The sequence below is a fragment of the Myripristis murdjan genome, chromosome 6 (genome assembly GCF_902150065.1).
Source record: "Myripristis murdjan chromosome 6, fMyrMur1.1, whole genome shotgun sequence".
NCBI classification, from domain to species: Eukaryota; Metazoa; Chordata; class Actinopteri; order Holocentriformes; family Holocentridae; genus Myripristis; species Myripristis murdjan.
The window spans coordinates 11035183-11054837 of record NC_043985.1 but is presented as its reverse complement, the minus strand read 5'-3'; the positions used below and the strand labels follow the sequence as shown (position 1 = coordinate 11054837).

The 19655-nt window shown below is 37.7% G+C and overlaps 2 protein-coding genes across 5 annotated transcripts; one reads left to right on the top strand and one right to left on the bottom strand.

The window, feature by feature from the left end:
* Positions 1-224: 224 nt before the first annotated feature.
* On the top strand, positions 225-11284 carry LOC115360858 (E3 ubiquitin-protein ligase RNF6). 2 transcript variants are annotated; one of them, XM_030054020.1, is made up of 11 exons: positions 225-435; positions 2327-2547; positions 3235-3292; positions 3404-3857; positions 5181-5272; positions 5389-5478; positions 7847-7916; positions 8293-8381; positions 9402-9523; positions 9826-9925; positions 10932-11284. In XM_030054020.1, exons 2-11 carry the CDS (start codon positions 2411-2413, stop codon positions 11004-11006), a joined length of 1287 nt encoding a protein of 428 aa, XP_029909880.1. In that variant the 5' UTR covers positions 225-435; positions 2327-2410; the 3' UTR covers positions 11007-11284. The 2 variants fall into 2 exon arrangements, with proteins under 2 accessions (XP_029909880.1, XP_029909879.1); XM_030054019.1 differs by having other exon boundaries at positions 226-483.
* On the bottom strand, positions 10925-14808 carry lyrm5b (LYR motif containing 5b). 3 transcript variants are annotated; one of them, XM_030054021.1, is made up of 3 exons: positions 14508-14808; positions 14106-14174; positions 10925-11739 (listed from the first exon to the last, which is right to left on the bottom strand). In XM_030054021.1, the coding sequence occupies exons 2-3, from the start codon at positions 14148-14150 to the stop codon at positions 11533-11535; spliced, it is 252 nt and encodes an 83-aa protein (XP_029909881.1). In that variant the 5' UTR covers positions 14151-14174; positions 14508-14808; the 3' UTR covers positions 10925-11532. The 3 variants fall into 3 exon arrangements, with proteins under 3 accessions (XP_029909881.1, XP_029909882.1, XP_029909883.1); XM_030054022.1 differs by having other exon boundaries at positions 14544-14808; XM_030054023.1 differs by having other exon boundaries at positions 14551-14808.
* Positions 14809-19655: the final 4847 nt, after the last annotated feature.

Here is a 19655-nt window from a genome sequence, read left to right as displayed (position 1 = left end):
CCTTTACTTTCTGTTAAGTAGAATTCATCTAAATGTCAAACACACATGGTAATGCGTGATGTATTTTGCTGTCGTTTACAGTATCGCCTGTCTGCCAACAAAAGATGACTTATGCAGCACATGATAGCCTACATGATACACAACTCTGACGGTCAGCTGACCATCAATCCATGATTGTCCAGCAGTGCAGTGTGGTCATATCTCGGCTGTCTCGATGCCTCAGCAAGACTGCATACCTGCCAGAGATTTTCTCGTTTATTTACTTTAATCTAGAAATTTTTTTCTCGGAATATTTCCGAGAAAATAAGTAATTTCCTGCAACCTGGTCGGGTTTGGATTGAGGACTTTAATTTTGAAAAACTCTGTTACTAAAGCTGGAAGCGGAAGTGAAAGAAGGATCATGGCGTGGTTGGCGGCGTTCTTACTCTAATAGAGGTACTGTTTAACTGATCGAGGAAACTATTTAACATTAAGGCAAATTAGGTAAGTGGGACTAATATTTAATAAAGTTATGAGTCCGTTCGTTACCGTGAGTGGCTGGGTACATACTAAGCGAACTTCCTTGCTAGCTAGTTTGCATTTTACTTTGTGTTCTCCGAATATCAAATTACTCTTAGCTCGCTCTCTGTGTAGCAACATATAGGACAGTAGTGCAATTTGTGTACAATGACATAAATTTACTTACTGACTCCTTTATTATCGGTTTCTGCATCGGTGTCGAAGCGGCACAGCCTAGCCTTCTGTTACATTTTAACCAGTAGACACGCTAACTAGCTGTACTTAAATTGATCGTTTAATCTTTTGTGTAACTCTCCTGTTTCCTTATCCTGTTATCCGTTCAGTGATTCATGTCTTTAAAATACATGATTAATATCATTTTTGATTTCTTTTTGTAATCAATTTTAATAATTAAATTGGAACATTGTGCCTAAAAGCATAATGAACGTGATATGTTTTCAATGTCCTGTACACATTTTGTACTCAGAGTTTCTCTGGGGTCAGTTTTACCCCAGCCTGTTTTAGCTGTATAAAACATAAGAAATATCAACATTTTACACATATTTGTTTCAGTTGTTTTGGATGACACTGAGGAGCTATAATGTGTCTTTTGTAATCTTCCAAAAACTTCCCTCTGCTTTAGAGCCCTCACCTAACATATTGTCCAGTCATTTTATGAAAAAACCTAGGACAAATTGCAAGAGAAGCAAACTCAACTGATTTTGTATCCTCAGTTTGTCCTGAGTGAGGGAAAAAAGTCCCAAGAAATCTCATTGGTGGAAAGTTTTGAAAATCACCTATTTACGACCACAAATTACCAAAAAACCCTGTTTTTAACACACAGGGGAAAGGGGTTCAAAATTTTACTTTCAGATATCACTATAAAAATTCACAAGATGATTACACACACAAAGACAAAGAAAAAAGTCAATTACCAGTTCTTTGAATTATTCTGTTTACACATGCATATCACACATTATCTGATTTGATATGCGCTAATAAGAATATGAGGAATAAATGCCAGAACAGATATTTAAACAATGAATTCAAAGGTTACTATATATATAGTAACCTTTTAATTCACTGTTATATAGTAACCTTTTAATTCAAGGTTACTATGTATATAGTAACCTTTTAATTCACTGTTTAAATGTCTCTTCTGGCATTTATTCCTTATATTCCTTATTAGCGCATATCAAATCAGATGCATGTGTAAACAGAATAATTCAAAGAACTTGTAATTGACTTTTTTTCTTGTCTTTGTGTGTGTAATCATCTTGTGAATTTTTATAGTGATATCTGAAAGTAAAATTTTGAACCCCTTTCCCGTGTGTTAAAAACAGTGTTTTTTGGTAATATGTGGTCATATAGAGGTGATTTTCAAAACTTTCAAACAAAGGGATTTCTTGGGACTTTTTTCCCCTCACTCAGGACAAACTGAGGATACAAAATCAGTTGAGTTTGCTTCTCTTGCAATTTGTCCTAGGTTGACCCCAATTTTGGCCTAAAATTACTGGACTAATAACCATAACTGATAACCACTGATAGTTCATATGACATCTGTGAGGGGAAAATCTGATTCCCACACTTGTGTAAGTGGGGGTGGTTATGTTTTATTTAAAGAGCTATTTATGTTGTCAACAAGACAAAGTGTCTGACACATGAACTTGGGTAACAACTTTGATCCTAATCGTTTTTTGGAGGTTAAATTGCTGGGGTCAAATTGATCCCAACTGATTTAAAAAAAAAAATAATAATAATAATAATAAAAAAAGTGTAAATTTAAAGGTAACAGGAGGGTTAACAAAATAACATTGTTGTTTCATAGCTGATGTGCATTCGGTGTCTGGATGCAATGAGCTTGGATTTGCGGTGATTGGAGGTCGGTGACAGATGCTAAGTGTTGAAGGCTATGGACGAAACGGTGGCAGACAGCTCCTTTGCCTCACAGCCGGACAGCCCTGGAAGTCTGAACCAAGCTTGTCTCCTCAGCTCCAGTGACTTCCTCTGTCATGACCTCAGTCCTGTCATCGTCCCTGAAACACCGAGGTAAACTCGATCACAGGCCACATGATGCATCCATAGTTGGTAGGGGTGGGGAAAAAATGTTTAACTTAAGTATCACAATTCTTTTTACTTTTGAATCAATTTATAGTTCAGATATTGGTATCATTTGAAACTAGACAACCTAAGGAATATCATGCTAGGTTGTCAGCAAGGAGACTGATTATTGCTCATTGCTGCTAGACCAAATTTTTGCAAAGGAAATAATAGCATTCCCAAAGGGGTTTTTGCATGCAGTAGAAATGTGTTATTTTGGACTATTCTTCAAAATGTGTATTTGTGTATACTGGGGCCTAAACAGTCTTGGACATAAATTACATAAATTGGGTTTGACTTGAAAGCTGAGACTCTTGTGGATTCATTGAGCCAAATTTTATTCATGTGTGATGACGTTAGCCCCCTTAGTAGCCATTTCATTGTAGTGAGACTATTTTTTGGAACTTGACATCGTTGTATAGAATGACCTATAGTGACCTTTAGGATAATCACAGCCTTGTGAGACTTTATATCCATAAACTTGAGGATAATTCAAACAACAAAAATTGCAATAAATCATGATATGGAATTGCAGTACTTCAATCGGCACTCAAGTATCATGATAGCATCAGATAGGAAGATAAGCATATTGTCCCACAATCTACTCATCTGTGCTAATCTCTTTGCTTTGCCCAGTCCACAACTCGGTAAGCGGAGGAGACAAGGTCGTATCATAGAGGAGAACTTCAGATCTGTAAGTTGTAGCTCTGAAATGATGGGTCTTGGTCAACATATTCTCACCATTAGTGGCTGGCAAAGGATGTCTGGTGTGTATTTCATTCTTCTTTTTTTTTTTCAACCTCAGGTGGCAGTCCTGAGCCCTCCAGTCAAACCAGAACAATCCCTCAGTCCCGAACCCACCTTTCAACACATATCAAAACGCAGGAGGCTGGCTAGAGGAAGGGAACGACAGAATGACAGCTTTGTTCCAGCTTCGTCTCTAACCGTCTTTTCTCTGGACGACTGTCATGAGGCCCCACAGCCTACTCCGTCCTCTTCATCCTCCTTTTCCTCTTCTTCATCCTCCCACCTTACAGCAGCACCAGTCTCTGCAGAGGAGGAGGTTGTTTTTACTGTGGCAGGCTCCTCAGTAGAGACCGGTCCTGCCAGTCATGGAGGAAGGACGAAGCAGAGGTCAAAGGCATCGGCCGCTATGGCCTCTCGCTCCATGTCCCACCAACCAAGTACCAACTCTCTGTTTTTCCTCACTACAGAGGAAAGGGAATGGCTGAACACTGAACAAGCACTCACATCAGCAGGTAAGCAGATAATAGACAGGAGGTGGTCATTTTGATGTCTGCTGTCTGTTGCTTGTACAGTTTCTGTAAAGTAAAATGAAAACGAAACAAGTTAATGGCATAAAATGAACTGCAGCATTTTGGATGTGTAGAATAACACTGTAAAAACTGAATGTAAAATAATATACAATACCCTGTGTTATTTTTTCTGATTAAAACTATGTGGAAAGTATAATTTTTTTAGGATGAGACAATAAAAACTAAACAGAAATTAACCCTTGTTGACAGAAACTATGAAAAATATCGACATTTTCCTCATCAAATAATAATAATAATAGAAAAAAAAAACAGAAATGCCACAAATAGATGAATGAAAACACAACTGACCTCAGTTTTGGAAGGGACCCTCAACATAACTGTGCTCTTACGTCTTTGCAACAGCCTTTTTTGGGAGCAAGAAGAACAGGCGTATGAGCAAACATGTAATTTTGATACTGAACACAGTATAATAACAATAGCGAAATATAAGAAGCTGTAATGAGGAGTGTAGATTAATCTGTATGAGGGTCAGTAACAAATAATTTAAAGACTCATTCAGAGAGGAAAAATGTGCAAATGATTCAGTAGAGTTTTCATGCACTAAAAACACTTTTTGTCAATAAAAATTAGACTAAAACTAACAAAATCCAAATGATTAAAATGTGATGACAACTAAAATGCGTTTTATTTGGAAGACTAAGACTAAAACAATATCAAAACAGGCTGTCAAAATTAACGCTGACTAAACTGACTAAATACCAACAGTAAATTGTATTGGAAACAGTTAAAAACGAATTTGCACATTTTCAAAAGGTTAGAGAATACAGGAATCTTAAGGAAATAATTGTGAATTTTCTGCTGGTCAAAATTTTCTTCTGGTCAAAAAGCTATATGTGCCCCACTGTGCAGTAACACCTGTCACCTGAAAGTACAGATATTGCAAATCAAGGTCAGATATTGTAAATCAGTTAAGGTCCATATACCTTCCTGCACGCCCTGTTCAGGTAGATCTGTTTCAATCGATCAGCATGAAACCCTTAAATGGATCAGGTGTGAAAGAGTAGAGCTGAAACACAAACCTGCAGGACAGGAGGTCCCTACTGTTGTAAATTACCCAAAGCATAAAGGTGACACTTACTGGACCAATTTTGTGCCTAGATACACTTAACTCTACATAGAGAAATGGCACGTTTACAGCTTAAAAGGTCTGAACCACATTGAACAGCTGGTAAAACTTACAGAACCCCTGGCTCTGACCGGGAATCAAGTACTTTGACTTATCTGACTGGTAAATTTGTTTAACAGATCCACCACAGATTATCATCAGCGATGATGAAGAGGCCTTTGTGCGTTCAGTGCAGATGGAGGAAGATGAGGCACTGGCCCGACGTCTGCAGGTATGGCTTCGCCGACTGGTGCCAGCTGAACGGGTTGGACCCACCCATCCATGGGCACTGAACTCTTGAGTAGTTTTTTATTACACTGTTGTAAGCTATGCTCTGTGCTGATTCAGGAGGAGTTTGAACAAGAGGAAGCAGAATCCAGCAGACAACGTCATCATCATCAACATCATCATCTTCACCACTACCAGAACTACTACAGGGTGAGTCAACCGTATGCTTTTATTTAAGATGATTTAAATTGACACTTTTTTGATCTTTGTTGGAAAACTGGGTCATTCTGTTTTCCGTTTGAATTTTTTTTTTAATTCTGTCTTTTAAGATTTAAGCACATTTTGTCATCAGAAAGTGTCGAATCATGTGGTGGACGGATAAAATTTCAACAACTCAATAAGAAAGTATTCAAATTTTAATAAATATCAGTGATTATAATGTAACATTAAATTATTTTTTAAATCAAGAAAGTGCTTCAGTAGTTATAAAACTGCTGATGTGGTTGCACTGCTGAGAGTTTGTTGAAGTGATGAGCTCTTCTTGCTTGCGCCTTGCCTCACAGTTTTTCAAGTGAGATTTTGATTGTAGGTGGTCATCATATGTAGGGTTGCAAAATTCAGAGAATTTTCAAAGTTGGAAAGCCTATAACAGCCTGTAGCCTATAGCAGGGAAATTAAATGTGGCTGAAGAGAAAACAACCAGATATGCAAATTCATTTGAGTTTCTGCGCTGGCTTGTGCATTCCTCCATCACATGCACAGATCATTTCTAGAATCCTGCACACTGCAGCAGGACTATTGAAACCACACTACTAAATTTGAACATACAAGCAACATTCAGTCAAGTAAGTTTTGATGATTTTACTGGGGTAAATGTTTTTTTTTGTTTGTTTTTTTTTTTGGTGGTGGTGGTGGGGTTGGGGGGTTTACATAAATCCCATTCAGACACCCCTATGTCTCTCTCCTGTTGCGGTAGCTGCAGCAAGCAGATGCGTGCCAAGCTCATTAAGCTAGCAGAGTGAGTAGACAATTGTCCATGAGCTGGCACCTGTGACAGGAGTGTGTGTGGACTGTGACCCCCTTTTTCTCCCTTTCCAGTAGTATTGTGCGTGAGTGACTGATCAAAGTGAGTAATAGCTCACTTGTTAATATTTTTGTAACTCTGAGAAAACTGTATGCAGCATGTGGTAAAGGGCTGAGTAATGGATGTTAAGCTAATCACTAACTTCAGCTAAATAGCCTGTTGCTTGCTATGTCCTTTCACTCTTGCCTTTTGGCTACAGTTATGTGATGTGTTATCATTGAATGATGCACACTGATGTTTCTGGTGCATTGTTTGAGCCTAATTGGGATGCTAAACATTATGTTGTTAATTGAGAAAGATTCTGGTTGAGATCAATGACCAGTCTGTGTAAATTTCCTTCTTAGATGAATACTGTTGACTTAATATGTAAGCCACCTTTGCTAGCAATAATATGATCTGGATATTGTTTATTAATGTAAACTCATTTGTAATTGATTTATATTGTTTTCACTAATTATTATTTATGTTCTAAATGAAAACAGCAGGGTGAATATGTTTATTTGTTTATTCCAGGCCACTTGCTACATATACTATCTGTTAATCTGCCTATGTTGTCTGGACGTCAGCTAAGAGCCCATACTGTACATATGTGTCCTTGTGATTCTCTGACCGGAACACCTCCATATCTTTCACCTTACTCAAAAGAACCTTTAAGAAATTCATACTTCGTCATAGTATGTTTATTTTATTCAACAATCAGGTTTTTTGTTGTACAATCAAATAATTGACTGAAGTTCTACACACAAATAAATCAAAGTCAAAAATGTCATTGTTTAAATTTGTATAAGTTTGCATGCATGTCTGCTTATGACACTTCAAAATTTCCAAAATTCCCCAGCTTAACATCCCATGGAAATTTTCTGGAAATTTTCGAGAATGTTTTTGCCCCTTTGCAACCCTAGTTGTATGTGGGCAAAACTTGCAGAGTAGTTGTCCTGAATAGTAGTCGTTGAGATGTTGCTTTGCTCTGAATTTATTGGTGTCAATTTCCTCTATTTTTTTTTTTTTTTTTTTTTTTAAGTGATTTTAGCCTTCTCAGAAGGCCTCTTCAGTGTGTGTGAGTGGGTGGAAGAGAGGTTTAGCCCGGCCCTCAGTGAACCACAGACTGCAGTCTGAAAAATTAAAAATGTCCCTGATATATGAAATAAGTTTAAAAAAATACAATGAATCATGAATTCACTGCATATACGAGATACATTGTACAAGGATATGAATCATATTGACATTAGTGTGGCGTGTGTGTGTTTCAAAGTTTCAGTAGCAGTATGTCAGTGTTGAACGAAAACCTTGTATTTCCGTAGTGTCATCTTTTCAGGAACTAAGATGAACAGAATGGTTTTGAGTTTCTACCACTGTGCATTTCTGAATTTACCCAGAGTTTTCTCAACCTTTAGCAGTACATTCCAGGCAGTTTAGATATAAATCACAGAGTTGCAAGGTTTCTTCATGGCAACAGCAGCTTGTGGTATCAGTATATTTCTGTGTTCTTTGCAGTACAATTCATACACGGAGCCCAGCTGGATGCCCGATTGGCTGCCTTCTCCTTTGGTTGGTCTGGAAGATGGTACGATGTCCCTTTTTGGCCTTTACATAGAGTAGTTAATATTTAAACTGACTGTTTTGAGTCTGTGTGGTCAGCAAGGTTCAGTAGGCTTTCCCATTTATGCCATTCCCAAATATTCAGTCTTTCCCCCAGAAATGGATTCTGATCATTGTCCACTGAAACAGCATTTATACCATCATAGGGCACTAAAACTGTCTATTGAAATCCAGGATAGTAATAACATTGATGCATAAGCGCGTCACATTAGAAGCCATGCAAGTCAACTTAAGTGTGCATTGCAACAAACTAGACCACATCTTTTAATAAATGGAAATTATTGGTCCCATATATCGGTCTAATGTTTCTGGCCATGATGTAAATTGTGACTTCTGTCCAGTGATTGGCGGTCGCAGAAGACGTGGGCGCAGCAGGAGGGCAAACGCCCTGCCCGACCTTACAATCAACCTTCAGGGAAATGACTATGAGGTGAGGAAGAGGGGGAGGAGGAAGGCCTGCAGTGTGAAAAGTCAAATATGTCCACTTTATTAGTTCACTTTATATTTTTGCAGCCAATGCATTGTCTGTCTGTGAGAGAGAGTGATGTACAGTAGGCATTTTAAGTCTACACAAATTCTTTGAAGCATTTTATTTTTTTGGTGTGATATGATATGAAAACACGTCTGAGTCAATTCCTTTAAAAAATTACTTTCACCGAGGTACCTAATTCTCCATATATATACTGTTTAATACATGATATGAAGAGTTATTGGCTAATTAACAATAAATACCACAAATTTAAAATATTGTGTGTTTGTGCTTGTCATCCTCAGTTTTAACGAATGAGACACCATTTGAATTAGAACCACATGTGAATCTGAATCCAAAATAAACATTTTGCTCACCTGTTAAGGGCTGTTCAAACAAGTGTTTAACCCTTTCACGCATAGCGGTCACTAGAGTGGACAGCTTAAAAGACTGTTTGTTTAAAAGTCATTTTCTCCTAAATGCAATGGTTTCTATGACAGAATTTCATATCAGCTGTTAGAATGCTCTCTGCTGCTCCCCTACATTGAGGTTTATGCAGAGACTGTCAGTTATTGTTGCTGAAAACATATTAATACTAGTAGAATGACATAGTAATACCAGTCCTGCATCCTGAAAGAAGTATGGAGACTCACAGAAATATTCATGCCCTAAGAAGAGTAAAAACGCATAAGAAAAAAATCTGGACTCATGATTTCATAATTCATGCATGAAAGGGTTAATTTTTGCTGAACAAAATAATTAAGACATTTTTCATAAAAATGTCACCCTGCCCATTTTTATTGCTATTTTGTGTGTAGAATTTGGTAGTGTGAACCTCTCCATAGGAATTATTATCTCAAGCCAGTGTGATGATGTTTTGAATTATCCAACACTTCAGGTCCACTTGGATTGTCATTCTGTGTTGTTTTCTAAAATCCACTGTACACTGTACACTTCTAATTCATCCAATTTGGCTTGCAGGCTCTTTTGGAGTTTGAGGAGCGCCAAGGAGCCGTTGTGACCAAGAAGACACTGAGTAGGAGGGAGATTCAGAGATTTCCCACCAAAACATACCAGTCAGCCCACAGTGCTGGGAAGACGCAGTAAGTTCCTCCAAATGCGTAGGTGCTGGCTGAGGCGGACGATAGCTGGCTCATCCATATTTGAGTCTAGACTTAGGAGGACTTGCTCCATCTATAACCAGGGGGCTTTCGCCTTTGACCTCCTTACTGCTGGTTGCTTGTATTGATGGTAATCTGGAGCTGAAACTAATTCCACTCTAGACCTCATTGGAAGTCACTGGGTTAGAGTTTATCAGTGAATTTTTTTCAGTATAAAATGCTTTTTCTCTCCATTTGCTGGTAGCTCATCATATGTTGATCTGGCCTGTTGATTGATTTGGCAGGTGTCAAATCTGTTTCTGTGACTACATGGATGGGGAGAAACTCAGGATGCTGCCTTGTTTCCATGACTACCATGTCCAATGTATTGACCGCTGGTTACAGGTAAAGCACTACAACAACTCAGAGATTTCATTTACTCTTTGCTCTTATAGTACATAATACAAGATAGTTGTTCTCAACCTAGGAAAAATCAGTCTCGTTAAAATGAGGACTAGCTTCAAGTAATGCAGAGTCATAAAATGGGCAATAATTACGCTGATATTTTCCTCAATTCTGAAATAAAATCAGCTCAGTAATTTTCGATAATGACTTTATTGGCATTCCTCTCTTATTTTCAACTTGAGCCATATTTTTCTCTAGTTCTTTGCCATCATGATTAATTGATGGTGTATGAAGATTTCACTTACTTCACTTCACAGTATTTCAGTTTTAAAACTCCCTATGATACTTTGTGTTAATCACTGTTATTTATTTTCTACTTGCTGCCATTATTCTGCTGTGCTCAGGCTCTAGCTGAACAGGCTTCCATTTTTTTTTTGTTCTTGTGTACATAACTTTTGTTGAAACAAGACTGAAAACCATTTCACATCTGCTAATATTTATAATTCTTTAAAATTTAATTCTAATAGTAATCAAGTGCTTTAAGTGAAACTTGACCATCTGATCTATTCATCTTTTACTCAGGGGCAAATATAACCCTTTGAAACTGGCAGAAATTTTGATTTACGAACATCATGAAGAGAAGTTAGCATTGCCTTGATGTGGAAATTGAAATCATGCTATTATTTTCAGCTCAGCACTAATTCAGAGCTGTACTACATCAATATTTTGATGTAAAAATCCAGCCGCTTTGTCAACCTAAGTCACAAATGGGGGCAGCAACACAAGAACCTCCCTTTATCACCAGTTGATGATTTGTAAATGCACCTTACCTGCCCAAATGAAATTCTGTCATTCAGTTCAAGTCAATGTCAATCTTCCCGCTTTAATGTAATCTGATCAGATGGGCACTGATGTCTGATGGGAACTGCAGTTAATGTCTGAAACACTAGGGCTGGTTCCACCATGGACCTCAGGAATGTTTCATCAGCAGTATTTTTACTGACAGGAGAACTCCACTTGTCCAATCTGCCGAGCCAACATGGCTGACAGCAGCTCTCTGGAAGATCACCACAACCTCTGACCTCTGACCTCAACACCTCCCCACTGTAGTAGCTGAGAAGTTTCCATTGGTTTGTGGTCACATCATGTCAGTATTGAGTTCTGCTGTTTTAAAGACTGTTTTACTTACTGTGTGGTTTAGATCAACTCATTAGCTGACAACTGTATTTCTGTAATACAATTTTATTTAAAATTGTCAGCTACTGAAGTCACTCTGTGAATAAAACAACCTAAAGCTGCTATTTTTTGTCCTTCCTGTATTTTCTTTCAAAATAAATATTTTCTAAACCCTTTTTCAAAGAGTTTTGTACTTGCCTCATTTTTCCAAACCCCAATTAACCTTAGCTGATCATCTCCTTATTACTAAGTGACTGCAATGCAAATTAAAGATGGCCAACACAAAAAGAAGTGGATAGGCTGATAATACTGTGTATGTGACGCAATGCTCTTTGATGGAACTGGTTTGTGGTACATTTACTGAGTCATGTCATGTTAATTTTCAGTTCTACCAGCACTGGTTAAAGTGTCAGGCAGAAGGCCTTGTTGGGTCATTCCTCATAGTAGCGTTTCTTCATGGCTCTGTATTTCCTCAGGTAATAGAGAGCCTCAAGCTCCTTGGCCACATATTCTCCCCGAGCAATCATATCCTTTATCTTCTGTGGGTCCTGTACTGATTTGTTCTTGGTGAAAGCTGCTCTCAGTCGATCTCGGAAATAGTCGCTGCCTTTGGGATACTCCCGTCCAAGGTAAAGGAGCTGCAATCACACAGAGCACATTAATATTTATTGTTACGTCTTAAAACTGTGATATTCAAATACATCATGTTATTGTATTGCTGGTTGTGAGAATCTAACGTTTCTGGATTTGAAAATAAGACAGGACCTTACGTATTGTAGAAAATGAATGCATGTTCTTGAGGAAGACTTTAACTAAAATGTTGCAGCTTCATTGATCACTATGCAATAGTGCATCTGTCAGGCCCTCTGTCTCAACCCTCCTATTACACTGGTCAACAACAAATTTATTGTTTAAGTTTTCTGAGCTGATTTAGGATAATTTTGGTGTGCTGAATCCAAAAATCACATTGGTTTTGCTCAATCAGGTCAACTTTCTGAACTACGCTACATATTGGCTTTTTAACATTTTTGCTTACATTTATGGGCATTTTCACGTCATATGATACAAAATTCTTTCATATTTCTTGCAATAAACAAATTCTGAAGATTTTACTTTTTATTTGTGTTGACCTGAAGATGGTAAATTTTTTGTTGGGGCAACAGTCCGGCTTCACCAAGTACCCATGCTTTCTGTGTATGTGGGATAATATAGGGACACTGCTCAGCATTACACAAAGAAGGACTGGCCGGTGCGGCAGGAACTGGTGCCTTGCAGAGCAAAGAATGTCATCAACATTCCTCTGGTAGACAGAGACAAGATTCTCTTCCCACCACTGCACATAAAGCTCGGCTTGATCAAACAGTTCACCAAAGCTCTAGCTAAGGATGGTGGCTGCTTCGCCTACTTGTGCCATGCTTTTCCAGGATTAACCATAGAGAAGTTGAAAGCTGGCATCTTTGATGGTCCTCAAATTCGTCAGCTCATCAGAGATCCTCAGTTTGAAAACTCATAACGAAGTGGAACTGGAAGCATGGAAGGCTTTTGTTCTGGTCGTGAAGAACTTTCTTGGCAACAACAAGGCCAGGAACTGTGCAGACCTTGTCACCAATATGCTGACTGCTTTCAGAAACCTTGGATGCAACATGAGCATCAAAATGCATTACTTATTTTCACATATGGATCAGTTTCCTGAGAATCTGGGATCAATGAGTGATGAGCAGGGAGAGAGGTTCCATCAGGACATAAAAGAGATGGAGGCCAGGTATCAGGGACGCTGGGATGCAGTCATGATGGCTGATTACTGCTGGACTCTGAAGAGAGACATCCCTGCTGCTGAGCATTCGAGGGGTTCGAAGAAACAAAAGTTCATGGCCTGAATTTTGCACAATGACGACTTAATGTTCAACTTACATGTACTTACCTTTATCAATGTCTATTATTCAATTTACAGGAATTAAAGTTTGTAACACTTAATAAATACATCCTGTTAGAAAATGATTTTTTTTTCTCTTAAAACCTATTTTGGGTGAGAACTATATAAAAAAATCAACTGATAAAGTCACAAAAATGTAATCAATTTTGTGAGAAGATCAAATTTTTCAAAATCAAATTAGCAAAAAAAAAAACTGACCGGATTGAGAAAAATAGATGTCATTTTTGGATTTAGTGGTGCAAAATGGTCCTAATTCAGTTGAAAAAACCTAGACAACTTGCAAAAAAAAATTTTTTGTAACCCAGTGTTATCTTTGGGATCAGTTTGACCCCATTCAGTGTGTACCATCTCTAAATACATGATGATTAACATTGTTTTTTGTTTTGTTTTTTTTTTTTGCTTAATAGCTAATGACTTTTCCTAGTTTAATGGGGACAAGTAGGCAAACATAAATTTAACATATGTTTTCAATGCCCTGTAAACATTTTGTAAGCATCAGTGTTTCTTTGGGGTCAGTTTGACCCCAGGATGTTTTAGCTGTATAAAACATAAAAGATAAAATTTTTACACACATTTGTTTTAGTTTTGGTGTTTTGGATGACACTGGAGGAACTATTACATGCCATTTAAAATCATCAAATAAAATCATCCTTTTGCTTCAGGGTCCTAAACAAAAATAACCATTACTGTAGTAGGATTGTGTTTTAGTTAAAGGGCTGTTATGGTAGTCAACAAGACATATGAAGTACCTGAGATAAACACTTAGGTAACAATTATTATAATAGTTTTCTGGAGGTTTGAACTGCTGGGGTCAAATTGACCCTAATTGATTTACTAATTGAATATTAGTAAATTTGAAGGTAACAGGTGGTTTCACACCACAGCAAACCAGTCTTTAAGGGTTAATATGGTAGTAAAGGCAGGTGAATTTGACATAAACCAGATGCAATGGAAAGTGAACATAGAGCAAACTGACACACTATGATTTACCTATTTATGTAAGAGTAAGTCTGACGTGCTTTGTCATCATCTATATATAATGTGTTTATGTTCATTTATTAATAGACTTACATTTTTATATAGTTTGACCACTTCAGCCCTTAAGGGATTTGCCATCGTCCCGGAGAATGGTGCTCTGTGCTGCAAAACACATAAAGATGAAAAATGTTTTGTTACTGACTGGCGTTTAAAGTTAAAGCCCACTTACTACTATCTGCCTCTAGTTTACATTTCTCCCAATTCTTGTGCAATGTATGCCATATGTTATTAGATGTATGCTTATACAAGCTCAACCAAGGGCTTAAGTGAGAAACTTTGCATGGCAGCTGCAAACTCTGGATGGCATTCCAAGTTACTAATCAGGACATGCCAAGTTAATGCAAGATAGTAGTTTTGAACCATTCGGATGTTTCATAGTTCATTGTAAATAAATATAGATTTCAGTCGTCACAAATGACTGTCAGTGATACTTACGGTGTTAATAAACAGTGTTGTTTGACTTTCTCTTGCTTCCTACCAGTCAGGATGACCTTTAATGTCTGCCGTTCCCAGGAGTCTCAGGTACAGAGAGCAAAGTCAAAATCCCATACAGCAGTTTTTGCTCCGCTGTTGGAAGCGACGAACACAGTAACAGCTGTACTGACGGTACCCACTAACTTTAGCGTTACTTCTATTAAAACTAACTTATGACATGAAACGTATCACTACTTTGCAACTCGATCAGAGTGTAAACAACCGAAGTAAGCAGTGACAGCGCAAAATCAGCAGACATGGAAACTGGCCACCTCGCGCATGCGCACATCCATATTCAAGATTTTAACTCAAAAGGTGGTGTGGTATCGCAGATAATCATTTCGCAGATAATCGCAGATAATCATTTGTCGTTGGCATATTTGCATATGTTACAGTTAAAACTAGCTGCAAAGACAAACATCATTCCTTGGGTGTTTATAAATTGAGTTGACAGCCATGTATATTATGTTGCAGTACCTACGAGTCCAGCAGAGGGCGGACTGAGACTGTTATTGATGCTAAGGTCAACGTTAAGCATGGAGAGGAAGTCAGTCAGCCCAGCTGGCATTCAACTGACGTTCAACATTGAAATATAATTTAAAACATGTCAGTTGTTGTTTCTACATTGAAACAATGTTGAAATAATATATAAAGCCAACAATTGCGGAAACGTTGACAACCAATCAATAAATCAACGTTGAAATATAAACAAGAGCTGTATGTTGATTCAACCTATTGGCCTCTTCCACCCAGCTGGCATTTTAATATTTATTCAACACTGAATCAACGTCATAACTCATGGGTGAATCAGTGTTGAATTTGGTTTTGATTTTGCAAAGCGAATCATCGTGATATTGTTTCAATGTCTTATGTTTCAACAAGAGTGAACTAATGTTGAAGGCACAACAGTGAATTAATATTGAATTAAGTGTTGATTTTGCAAAGTGAATCAATGTTGATATTGTGATGTTGTTTCAATGTCTTCCCAGCTGGCATTTTAACATTTATTCAACACTGAATCAACATCATAACTCATGGGTGAATCAATGCTGAATTTGGTTTTGATTTTGCAAACCGAATCAATGTTGATATTGTGATGTTGTTTCAACATGAGTGAACTAATGTTGAAGGCCCAACAGTGAATTAATATAGAAAATTCTGTTCCCGCTGCCGGGGGGTGCGCGTCACTCTGAATCACTAGGAAAGTGGTAGGAAAATAGTTCTGCTTTGAAAAATGTAACTAGAAAGGTAAAGGTAAAAGCCTTACCTTTCTCATGATACCTTTTATTTTCCCCTAGGACTTACTGTCTTTGAGAAAAAAAGCATTTGTTTGACCAGTACTTTAAGGCGATTTTCTCCCAAGAGCCACTGTCACACATGGTGTGTGCTCACACACTTTATAGAGCCTCATTTCTGGCTCAGCCCACACAAGCAGCATTAGTCCAGCGGATAGGCTGCCTGCCATGCAGGAGACCAGGGTTCAACTCCCCACCTGGGCAAAAGCGACAACACTCCACAACCTACTAACAGCATAGGGCTGGTGGGTTACCACGTGGTCGCAAAGGTGGCAAGTACGTTCAGAGTTTCTCCTTATTAATTTTTAGTGATTCAGACGCGCACCCCCCGGCAGCGGGAACGGAATTTTCTATATTAATTCACTGTTGGGCCTTCAACATTAGTTCACTCATGTTGAAACAACATCACAATATCAACGTTGATTCGGTTTGCAAAATCAAAACCAAATTCAGCATTGATTCACCCATGAGTTATGATGTTGATTCAGTGTTGAATAAATGTTAAAATGCCAGCTGGGTGGAAGAGGCCAATAGGTTGAATCAACATACAGCTCTTGTTTATATTTCAACGTTGATTTATTGATTGGTTGTCTGACTCTGACTCTGACTTCGTGTTTAATTACGTAGCGGACGTAATTAAAAAAAAAAAAAAAAAAAGCTTATATTAAAAAAAAAAAAGTTTATTTTTTGCATACTTGTGACTGTGAAATTTCTGTATGACAACTTCGTATTTAAAAACCTCTGGGCTGTAGTTGTATGCATATTTTGAACTTCATTTTGCCCCCACCCCCGAACTCAAGCCAGTTGTGTCCCCCCCACCTCTGAAATCAGAATTTCATCCATGTTGGCAAGGCATGAAGCCAGAATTGTTGATGTATTTTTACGCTGCAAGTCCGTTCAGTAAAGACCATTCAAACTAAGTCTAACTTGTGGACAGTGGATTATTTCTGAAGATGCAACAGCTGGGTAAAATGTGCTCGAGTTGCCAAATCGGGCGATGTCGAGGCAATTTCGCTTTAGGTTGTTTAGTTTGTATTTTTTGAAAATGCCGTTTGTTTGTTTTTTTTTATTAGTTAGGTGTTAGTTTTAGTCATTTTTGTAATATACAGGATCTATCTTTCTTCCTCCTCATTTTTTTCACTTTGCTGCGCCTGAAACCATACCAATAAGATGCCACCAGAAAATATTCACACACACATTTACAAAAACGTCTGAAAACATTGTTTCACTTTGTCATTATGGGCTATTTCGTGTCGATTTTTTAAAAGGAAACTATACTCAAATTGCTTTTAGAATCAGTCTGTAACGTAACAAAATGTGGAAAACATGAAGGGGTGTGAATATTTTCTGGTGGCACTGTATTTTAAATATGTCAAAATTATTTAATACATTATTAAAGAATATTAATTCACCATACAGTTGATGTTCTGTACACCACTATCTGGGCCCCTGGTGGCAATGAGGCTTTAGGCATGTGCCCAGAATGCCTTTGTGTAGATCCTGCCCAGGCAGTATGATGTTTAGAAACCTGTGGACAAATTCAAGATGGGTGAACTTATGTGGTGCTGCACTTTTTTCTCTGTCCCACAGCAGTCAATGGGCTTGGTTGGGCTTTCTCTACACAGTATTTAGGCTTTACATGAATGGATACATTGTATCACATTGGAACACAGAACTACAACTAACAGCATTCTTTGTGCAATACTTGGTAATTGCTATTTGGGACAGGTATAGCAGCAACTCTTGGTCCTGGTTTTGACTCAGTTTCTCTGAGATGTCTGTGTTTTTTCACTGAGGGGTTTTCATGGAAGGATCTTTTGCTAATAATAATTATTAATGCACCTCTAGTCATAACCAAATTAAACTAATTTACATTATGATTGCCTGATTTACCCCCCTAAGCCACCTTGCAGAAAACTCCATGCCATGCCTTTGCCACATCATAATTTTATTTTTGAATACTTTCTTTACACCACGCCTTTTATGTAAACTCCAGCCCTCGAGCTATGCTCATTTGCGTTCATGAGGTCTTGTTTGGTAGCAAATATGAAAATATCAATGCCCTCAGGAGCACAATATAAAAAAAAAGGGAAGGGAAGAAAAGCAAACTATGGAGTTTTTTCCCACATCAAACCTGTTTTATTTGTCTTTAGTTTGCAGTTGGAGATTAGTCACAGTAGCCTCAAGGTTTCAGAACATTATAGTTAGCTAACAGTAAATGTGCATCCTTCCTTTATCTAACTGTTGGCTACTTTGAAAAGCCTTACAAGCATTAGCCTCGGGAACTTGAACTGACAGTAATGTGAACCCGGAATTTTGTGTAATTACAAAATAGCCATGCAAATACTCACATTAGAGAGCATTGCCATGGGGCCACAAGACTGATGACTGACTGTCACTCAGTCATAAAATATATTCGTATGACACTGTTTAACAAGGGATTCTAACTTTTGTCTGCCTACTTGGGTGAGGTTTTCGCAGGCTGTAGTATTTGTACTTGCACCATCTTCACCATAAATCAATATTTCTTTAGGCAGAAACTGAATTCATAACATTTATGTGATATCCTTCAGTTTCAGTCTTAAGGCGAGTTTTGACCACAGGAACTTTCCCCAGGAACTAGGAATCTTTTGAGGAACTGTGATAACAGATTATATTTAATTTAAGAGTGCAGTGTGCATTTCCAAAAGTAGATAATGAATAATGAGCATATGAGATAAAAGTTAACACTTGCATTTTATTCTTGTTGATTAATAAATTGGTGCATTTCCAAAGAAAAGCCACTAGTTTGAAACATGCTGGACAGTCACCAGTGCTATTTGTGACTGGAGATCTATTTTCAAGAAGTGCTCAGATATTCATATTGGTGTGTCCATATGCTTTTATTTTTCCCTTTCTCTGAAAATTCAGTCACAATCATAGTTATGCCGGATGCTTTGTAAATGGTTAAAAGTTGCTGGGAGTTTGGGTGGATGATGACATACATGTCACACTGACCAAAGCAGACGCTGTGCAGTATGAATATGATTTATCAGACGTGTGCAGCAAGCAGTATGTTTGAGGAAAATGGTCTCTGCACACAGCGGCCACATCGCAGAAGCAGAGGCCGGAGGCAGTGACTTTTCCTCTGTCGGCAGGACAAAGGAGAGCTGCTTGCAAGACAAAAACACTGTATTGTCAGTAATCTGTCAGCAAGCAGGGGTTAAAGTAGGCTGAATAGCCTGATGCTTCACAACTGTAAAAAAAAAAAAAAAAAAAAAAAAAAATGACGTGTAAAACAGCCATTGTTGTTTCATACATCAACGGACTAATATGCCCCATCTTTGTGGGCCTTTGATGGTGTGGACACGCAAACAACAATGGGCTAAAGGAACATTTTAGTTGCTGGATAATTTGGATGGAAAACCCCCTTTAATTTGGCATAACCTAGCTCTTATTTTTGATAACTGAAATATATTGCCTGAGCTGCTCAGAATTACAACATCCCAATTAAACATCCCAGTGTTTATTTTGAGTCTCGGTCTTTGTTACATACATATTGCAGATACATTTAAAAAAAAAAAAAAAAAAAAAATATATATATATATATATATATATATATATATATATTGTTTACATTGTATTATAATTTTATTATAGTTTACTTATTTTATTATTACTTATTACTTTCACAGGAACTATATGAACTGTACTGAAAGAGAGAGCTAAACAGCTGAGTAGTATAATATATATTATGATTTAACATTATTTTTATTTTACAGGCTAATGTGAACCTAGGCTTTTGCATAATTTCCAAATAAGCTACACAGAACAA